Genomic DNA, 8,773 nt, shown 5'->3' on the forward strand with positions numbered 1-8,773 from the left:
ACCCCTTTTTGCCTCCTCGGGCCTAGAGCTTCCTCCACATCCTTCTCCCACCCCTGCCTTTCCCCTCTCTCTCACCATCTCAAACATGCTGTGACCCTTCCAGGGCCCCCGGACATCACTCACTGGGTGACAGAGGTTGACAGGCATGGAGCTGACGAACGGGAGGCAGGGCGGGGTTGGCCAAGCCTTTCCAGCCGCTCTGGTTGTCCTACAGACTAGGGCCTCCCTGGATGTCCCGGGTCAGCACACACATCCCCAGGCATTTCCTTCCCCCCAGGAGACGATCCCCGGCCCCCAGACGGCCCAGATCCTCCTGCTCGGGCTGATGCATCCCACCTGGGCCGCAGAAACCTCTTTGGAAAGAGGCAGCCACCTCAGTGGCAAGCACTGAAAGAGACCCCCAACAAGCCGATGTGTCGTGGTGGCGGCGCGGTGTGCCTGGAGAGAAAAGGGGAGTCTCCGCCGCTGGGCCTGGGGGCCGCTCTGTGGGAAAGTCCCACGTGGTCCCAGCCCCAGGGCTCCAGCCTTCAGACTCCTGGGGGCTTGGTGGCCTGACAGAGGTTGGTGGCCCCTCAGTGGAGGCGAGACCCCTCCTGGGTCGCCACTGCACACCAGCCTGCTGGGAAGCTGGGGTTCCTAGCCACATCCTGACTCGGAGCGGGCAGCAGGCCTTACCCTGCTCCAGGAGGCCCCGGCAACCTTAAGGTGGCCCCAAGCCCTCAGAAGGGTGGTCCCTACTTGGAGGGGACCACACAGCCAGGTGGGCAGGAAGAGACACCGCAGCGTCCCTTCCCTGTTCTCCCTCTCACCAGTGGCCTGCAGTGCAGTCCAAGAGACGCCAGGCAGACCTGGGGGCAGGGAGGGGCGGCCCGCGCTGGCTTCACAGAGGTCTGGGAGGGGCCAGCCCTCTGCAGAGAGGCCCCCGAAGCCCTCCAGAGCTGTCGGCCCACCCGAGGTCCCTCCCAGAAGCCACTCGGGGCCCCCTGACCCCATGCGCCTGTGCAACAGAGGTGTGAGTGCCCCCAGCCGCAGGACCTCCAAGATTCTTTCTAGAGGGCTGGGGAGGGGGAGGGCAGGCCTGTGGGCCCCACAGTGTCTGGCTGGGGAAGCTCAGAGGGGGCAGCCGCCATGGCGGGAAGTCAGGGTGGGCAGAGGAGCAGTGGCGCCAGGACCCCGGGGCTGTGCCGCCACCCCAGACCCTGAACAGTGGGCTAGTGTGTGGGCCTGGGGCTGAGGGCCCCGGCCGGGCTGGGTCTCGCTCCATAAACCCTGGCTGGCCGGAGCTGCAGACATCACAGTGTTGACACAGGGGTGATGTCACTGCCGGCCAATGGGGAGCCCCCCGGGGGCCCTGCTCGCGCCTTTCCGTGCTCCGAGGCCCCTTCCACACACGCCACATGCTCTGAATGCAGCCTGCATAAACCGGTTTTTCTAAATGTCCTTTGGGGCCCTGCTTCCCCGCTGGGCCCCATCTCCTGCTCATCCCACCCCACCCTTGGGCCTAGCCTGTGAGCCAAGTGGGAACAGGGAGTGGCGGAGAGCCCTGGGCCTGCCCGCTGTTGCAGCCATGTGGGCCCCAGACCCCCGCACCTCCACCCCGCCGGCCTCTCCTCCATCTGCCACAGCCCTAGCTGCCACCATGGCTCCGCACGGTCACCCCCCGGGCGTCTCTTTGGGAGAATGTTCCTCCTGGGAGTGCCCGGAGCCCCCTTTCTGCTCCTTGCTGTCCATCTCCGCTGTCCTGCCCTGCCCTGCTCCCTGGTCCATGCACTGAGAGCTGGCTACGCATCCTGCACACAGCCGGCGGCTCCCCCGGACAGGGCTGCTGGACCCCCGCGCCTCTGTGCCCCCAGGGCAGGCCCCCCCTCTCTGTTGAAGGTCAGCGTGTTCCCAGGCCTCCTAGCCACCTTTCTGCTCTTCTATTCCTGGGCCCGTTCTCCCCTCCCCCGGCTCCGGGGTGCGCTCTGCTGTGCGGCCCCCCACGCCAGGCCTCCGTGAAGCCCACTCCCGCAGCCTCAGAGCCTCGTGCCTCCTCAGACTTCCCCAGGCAGCCGGGTTTCTGCAGTGAGGGGCCCACCATCAACGTCCCCTACAGCCCTGCCAATCCTTCTCCCTGGGGGTCCACATGGCACCCCCTTCCCAGGAGGTTGCTCTGCACCCACTGCCGGGCCTCCCTGCCCAGGGGCTTGGCGCGTGCCCTCGAGCAGAGGCCCCTGGCAGGAGGGGGAGGAGCCTGCAGCTCCTGGCGCCGTGTGTGTTCACTGGTCCCAGCCCCAGCCCCGCGCCGCTCCCCGCGGACCCGGCCTCCCGCCTGTGTCCAGCCAGGTGTTGGGTGATGGAGCAGGGCTCCCTAAGGACAAGGAGCACAGTGTCTGCTTTCTTTGCAAGCACAGTGCTGACAAGGAACAGAATGCCCACAGCGACTGCTTCCAGGAAACGGCCACAGGGCGGGCGGGAGCCTGCGAGGAGAGCAGCCCCTTCCCAGCAACCCGGCCTGCAGGTGGGCTTCCAGGAAGGGGCCCTGCTGGCTTCCCTCAGCCCTGGAAAGCGGCCAAGCATGTCACTAGGAGCAGGCCAGGGAGTGGGGCGAAGGGGGGCGAAGGAGAAAGGAGAGGCCCGGAGGAGGGACGGAGGGATGTGGGGGCAGGCCTGGGCTTTGCAGCCTTAGGGGAGAGCAAGGCCGACCACAGCTCCGTTTTGAACCTTCCAATCCCCCTTTCAGGAAGTCACAGATCTCCACTCAGGTCTTTGGCTCTGTGGGGCTTAGCAGGCATCACACACACACATGTGCACACGCATACACGTGCACACACATGTACACATGCACACACACACACGCACACACATGCACACCCACAGGCACCTCCGTCTCGGGAGGCCATTCCCTGAGACCCAGCTGGGATCCAGGTTGAGGGGCTGGCGGCCTGCCTCCCCTGTTGGGAGGGCCGAGGAGGGCACCCACCTGGACCCACGGTGCCCTTAGCTCTGAGTGCTCAGATCCCACCCCCATCTCTAGAAAGAAGAAGACCATTTGTCTTCCTGGGAGCTGGGGGTGGGGTAGGGGCTGCCCTCCTCTGGGCTTCTATCAGGGTGCGTGGTAGTCAGACCCCAAAGTCACGTTCCCCTGTTTAAGGGACTTTATTCCCTTTGTCCAGTTGGAATTTTCAGCCTCATCAGTGGTGTACCACGTGCCCTGACTCTACCCATCCCAGCTGCCCCAACTCCCTGTCAGAAAACGTACTCCTAGGTCATGGAATTCATGCTGAGACACAATCCCACGCAAAGGCACAAGACACACACAGCCAGGCTCAAGGGTCCATTCTCCAGGGAACGTCACCCCGCGACGGGGCCCCGATCACACACACGCCACGAGGAGCGTCTCCGGGCTGGACGGGCGGTAGCAGCACGCGAGCCGCACCTCGAGGCCCCTTCTCTAGCGGGGTGACTTGGCTTTCACTCAGCATAAACTTGCCACCTAAACGTGTGGGTGGAGGGTTCAGGTGTGAAGACCCGGTGCCTAGCAGTGTTGGGAACATGGCTGGCAGCCTGGGCACTCTCAGGGTCTCCCCTAATGTTGAAAGTTCCTCCCTCCCAGATTTCCCCGCACCTTTGCAGCCAGCCACTGCCCCCACCTACCACCCCCATGTCAGGGTTCGGGGCTGAAATTCAAGGCCCCGTTTGCTCCTCTGCACCGAAGTCAGCACAGGGGTGTTTTGAAAGTGCCTTTGGGTGTCGGGGCGCCTGGAGCCTGTCTAACAACCTTCTGTAAGCCCCTTTTCTAAAAAGCAGGAAATCGGGTTGGGCCAAAGATAAACACACATTCCGACCTGGCAGGCAGCTCAGAGCTGGGGGCCCAGGCAGCCCCCTCCAGGGTGCGGCAGGAGGCTCCGAGGCAGAGCACCCGCTGCAGGGTCCTGGGCCTGGGGCTCCCTGCCTGTCACCTCACCCTGAGGTTTGGCCCCCAGAACGCTGCTCCCCCACCTCCTTGTCTCAGGGCCCAGGGCCCAGACCCCCTTCGGCACTCAGGGGCTACCCTGGGGACATCACCGGGAACTGCCCTGGGTTAAGGAGCAGTCCTTTCCTGTACAACTCCCAGGTGGAAACCCCAGAGTGAACGTGTGTCCTTCGTACACCCCTGGGCGCAGAACTGTGGTTGTAAGCAGCCTGTCCTCTCCAAGGGACCAGGAGGAGACAGCCCCTAGGAGCTGACGCAGGTGACCAATGCCTGGGATGGCCTGCCTTTCCCATGGCCCCAGTTCCCAATCGTCCTTCCCCAGGCGGGGATTTGAAGCGGGCAGTCTTCTGTGTTCCCCAGGTGAGGTTTTCTGGGTTCCCCTCTCCCCTCCCTACGGTTCTCCTGCCCGGACACCTGGGGAAGCCGGCTTTAATCTCTTGAGCCCCTCTTTGTAAACCTCCCGCAGAGCTGGATGTTTATAATAAAGGCCGTTTATAGACCTAACTCTTGACATGTAATGGACGTGTTACTTCATCCTGCCAGCAAAAACCCACTTGGGTAAGTCAAATTGGCCTGTAGGGTCAGGAAGATGAATGTGGCCTCACCCTGGGCTGGCCCCAGCGACCTCTGACCTCCTATGTGAGATGGCGGCAGCCCCAGGGGCACCATCCCGGAGGCTTTGAGAAACTCCCTGTCCTCTCCGGATGCCTGCATGCCTCCTGGGGGGTGACCGCCCCCGGGTTTTAGCACACAAGTGTGTTCCGGGAAACCCTGGGTCTCTGACAGACCCCAGGGCTCACAGCCGGGTGGGGAGGGCACAAGAGAGGGTGCAGGGGGGACACCAGACCCAAGGGGTGTGGGGAGCCACCCTGCTCTTCCGCCCAGGATACTGAGACCCCAAGGCCGGCAGGGGAGGGGCGTCCCTAACCGCCTTCCTGTCTGTTCTTTGTCAGTCGGGGAGGAATTTTCCTGACAGCTCTGAGCACTGGGAATGGGGGTGGAGGGGAGGGGGGAAGGGGGAGGAATGGGGAGGTTGGGACCCCAGCCTTATTTCCAAAGGCTGCCCTGTGTTCCCAGCGCCTGTACAGTGAGGGCCCGGGAGCTGGGAGGCCTGGCTTAGGCAGCTCCTGGCCTCTGGCCACTGTGGGGACGCTGTCCCTGAACCCTGAGTGGGCTACCTTGGCACCCAGGGGGCAAACGCCTGCACATGGGGGTTCTTGGGGCTCCAGCAGCTAGACCCCGGTGAAAGACCCCGAGCGCCCCTCACCCTGGGCCCCCCGCCCCTCCTCCCTGTAGCACCGTCAACTCCTTCCTTCTTCCAGCCCCCACCCGCTGAGCACCTCCGTCCCCAGGCCACCTGCATACTGAGAAGCCCACCAGCTCCCACCCCCACCCACTGGCTCCCTGTGGGGGTCCGGCCCTCTGGGGTGGCCTTGGTTCCCACCCACAGGAGAAGGGGAGCAGGAAGGGGACAATGAATGTCTGTATGGGCTGGGGGTTCGGGACCCTGAGGGGTGGGGTCACCCAGAGCACCCTGTGGGCCTCCTGGAGCGGCCACAGCCAGCCCTTCCCCAGTCACCTAGCCCACACCTCAGGGGTCTGTGCCAGCACCGAGGTTCATTCTGATGGGACTTTGGGGTGGCAGGAGGAACTCACTGGGGGTGCCTGACCCCTGCCTCAGAACCCAGGACCCCTCTGCCAGCCCAGGCCCCACAGCCCCTCCCCCACTGTCCTGCCTGGTGCCCACCTGCCCCGCACCCCTGATGTCCACACCCCCTCTGCTCCCCCCACCTCAGGAGCCCTTCCCTGTGTGTGCTGTGCTGCACTTATCCCAGAATCCCCCACCCTGGAACCCCCACCCCTTTTCATGTGTGTCCCCTCCTCCTCCCCCCCCCCAAGGCTGGCCTCCCCCACATCAGGCCCGCAGCCCAGATTCCAAAGACCCCGAGACAAGTTGATGTAACAGAGTTTATTGATAATGAGTCCAGGGCTCCTGCTGAAGCCCTGGTAGGGAGGGGCACGGAGCGAGATAGGGCGTAATGAAATGCTCCAGACTCGGTGAGGGTGGGCGAGGCCTCAGGCACACGACCCGCACCCGGTCCCCCGGCCCAGTTGGAGGGCGCCTGGGCCCCGGGCGGGCACTTGCCAAGGTGGCTCTCACTCACACACACACTCACACGGAGACTCAAGGCCGTCTACACAGCTCCAACCAGTGCAAACGACTTAGTGCAAATGAATTCAGAAGGGGCGGGGGACGGAGCTGGGAGGCTTCGAGTCTCTCAGGAAGAAAGACAGGAAAGGTCGAAGCAAAGAGATAGGAGGATGAAGAAAAAGAAGAGGGAGGTGGTGGGACGGGGTCATCCCGCTGGAGGAGCTCAGCGCTGGGATGACGTAGTGGCTGGTGGTCAACTGTCCACGGCAGGGGGTGGCCACGAAGATGGAGTCGCTGGCGGGGGGTGGGTGCTGCGGGCGCCGCTGTTCCGATGGCGTCTTTGGTGTTGGGTTGATGAGGTCTCGTTCCTTCAGCTTCACCTGCAGAGAGCGACATGTGGGTCAGGGGGGCAGGGTGCTGGGGGCCTGAGGGCTTTCAGGAGGAGTGCGGGTGCTCACCTTCTGGGGCCGATTCCTGAGTGAGGGTGTGCAGTGGTTTAAAGTGCAGTATTCCTGTTATCAGTGAGAGGTACTTGCAGACGTTTCCGGATTCAAAGGCCCAGGCGTGAGCTGGGTAGCACCATTTCTGTGGGTGGGGAAAGAGTGAGGTCCCACTGAGTTCCTGCAGCGTGACCCCCAACCCCCCCAATGGGTGTGGCAGGAGGCCCCTCACCTTGCATTGTGTGGGTTCTGGGAATCCAAAGACCGGCAGTAGTGTGCCGACCCCGTCGGGGAAGTCAAGGAAGAGACCCGCCTCTTGCCGCAGCCTGCTCCGCCAGCTGAAGATGTCCTGTAGAAGACAGAGGTGGGGGCAGTGAGATGGCGGCTCAGCCAGGCGGTCAGGGCAGGGCTGAGTCCTGAGCAGGGAGGGAGGACATGCTCACCAGGAAGGCCGGACGCGCCTCCTCTGTCCTCGCCGTCACTCCGGACCATGTCATGTCCCTCTCCGCACGTCCGCCGGACCTGGCGTCCTGGCCTTCGGTGGCTGGTGGGCTCGTCCACCCCAGCTGGAGACCTGGCTGTGGGGAGGACGAGAAAGGTGTTGGTGTGGGAAGGGCTGGGTGGAGACCGAGGCGGGCAGAGGAGGAAAAACTCACCCTTGTCTCCAGCCCGAACGCCGAGGCACCGATCCCTGCTCCATCGCCGCCCGCGAGGCCCGCCTTGGCCACGGGCTCTGGAGGCCAGTGCCCCAGGACCGCCGCCTGCTCTGCTCCTCGCCCTGCCTGTGCCCGCCTCCCTCCTGAGAACACTCATTCACTCCCCCCCGCCCGCCTCGCCTAGTCTGGTCTCGCCCCGTGCCCTTGACTCCCCTGGATGCTGAACTGTCTGTCAAGCCAGTCCCAGGGGCTGGGCGGTGAGGGCATACAGCGTCACCAAGTCCACTGTGAGCCCTCTCCGCACCAGACCCTGGGCCGCAGTGCCTCGTGGGAACGGCGCCCGCGGGCGGGGCCCCTGCAGCCTCCTCGCTGCGCAATGTCCCGGGACCCCCTCCCACGGCCGCTTTGCCCTCCTGGTGACATCCTGCTGCTGCTCCCTGAGCACTGCCTGCCTTCCCGCTCTCTCTCCAGCCCTCGAGGCTCCGGCATTGGCCTGAGAGGGCCCTGCCAGAGCTGCCCCTGTGCCTTCTACTAAATGAATTACAGTGGGTGAGTGCGGCAGCTGGGGACCCCTCTGTCCTGTGTCCCCTGCTTCATTTCTGTCTGACCCCGGGCTGGGGTACCGCCCCACCTGCTGGACTCCTCGCTGGCTCCCTCTGTGCTCCCTCCCTACCCTCATGCCCTTTCTGCCTGGGATGGGCCCACAGCCCCCCAGCCTTGTTCAGTCTCGGCTCCCCCCGAGAAGATGTCACCTTTGCTAACTCTCCTGCCCCCATTCTGCCCCTCTGCCGGGCGGGAATCTACTTCTCCTCGTTGGCCCTCGATCCCCTAAACCTCCTGCTTTCAGAAGGTCAGGGACACGAGGCCAGGGGAGGGGAAGGGACTCACCTGCCCGGCAGACAGGGCTCTCACCTGCCCGCTGCTGCCAGCTACACCTCCGCTGCCCAGGCCCTGGGATCAAACCCTGCCCACCAGCTTCCCTCGTCCAACCAGCTGCCACGTCCTGAAAACCAAAAGTGACCGGGATGAATGTCTGGCTCCCCCTTCTCTCCAGTACTAGCTCGGACCCATCGCCCCCAGCCGATGTTGCCCTGTCTTCAGGACCCACCAGCCCTCCCCCGAGCTAGCCTTCCACCCATCACGCCTGCCAGACTCCAGATGTCCAAGGTGCTCCTTGGCTCCCACACACTCTCCTCCAGCGCCCCATCTTCCCTGGTTGCCCCTCGGTTCCCCGCTTCCCCAGTTTCCCCCGTTACCCCCCACCCCTCCCACCCTTCCCACCCCCTCCCTCACCCTGCTCCTCGGCCCTAGCCCGGGCTTTTTCTAACTGGGGTGGCCCCGCCCAGAATTCCCGCCCCTGCTCTGCCGACCAATCAGAGCAGGGCCCTCCCGAGGGCCCCCGCGGGGCCCACCTCCGCCCTGGACAGTTCCAGCACACGTCTCTCTCACCCTGCACCCATCCTGGAATTCTCCAAAGACGGCCTCCCCACACCCCTACTTTGGCATCCGGAAACAAGGCCTGGCATCGCCCCTATCGGCTCCCTCTGGGTCAAGGTTTTCTCCTTCCAAG

At 64.3% G+C, this 8,773-nt stretch overlaps 1 protein-coding gene across 1 annotated transcript; it reads right to left on the reverse strand.

Moving 5' to 3' along the window:
- Positions 1–5,909: 5,909 nt before the first annotated feature.
- LOC120364571 (uncharacterized) lies at positions 5,910–8,474 on the reverse strand. Its single transcript, XM_074401848.1, has 5 exons — positions 7,204–8,474; positions 6,991–7,125; positions 6,780–6,896; positions 6,566–6,692; positions 5,910–6,487 (listed from the first exon to the last, which is right to left on the reverse strand). The coding sequence occupies exons 2-5, from the start codon at positions 7,042–7,044 to the stop codon at positions 6,141–6,143; spliced, it is 645 nt and encodes a 214-aa protein (XP_074257949.1). The 5' UTR covers positions 7,045–7,125; positions 7,204–8,474; the 3' UTR covers positions 5,910–6,140.
- Positions 8,475–8,773: the final 299 nt, after the last annotated feature.

Source organism: Saimiri boliviensis, chromosome 6 (assembly GCF_048565385.1).
Source record: "Saimiri boliviensis isolate mSaiBol1 chromosome 6, mSaiBol1.pri, whole genome shotgun sequence".
NCBI lineage: Eukaryota > Metazoa > Chordata > Mammalia > Primates > Cebidae > Saimiri > Saimiri boliviensis.

Bases quoted from the DNA above. Each gene is read 5' to 3' on its own strand.
- LOC120364571 (XM_074401848.1), bottom strand. From the start codon at position 7,044: ATGACATGGTCCGGAGTGACGGCGAGGACAGAGGAGGCGCGTCCGGCC. The intron at 6,693-6,779 runs GTGAGGGGCCTC...CCCCACCCACAG, and splicing joins CAGAACCCACACAATGCAAG to AAATGGTGCTACCCAGCTCA. The intron at 6,488-6,565 runs GTGAGCACCCGC...CGCTCTCTGCAG, and splicing joins TCAGGAATCGGCCCCAGAAG to GTGAAGCTGAAGGAACGAGA.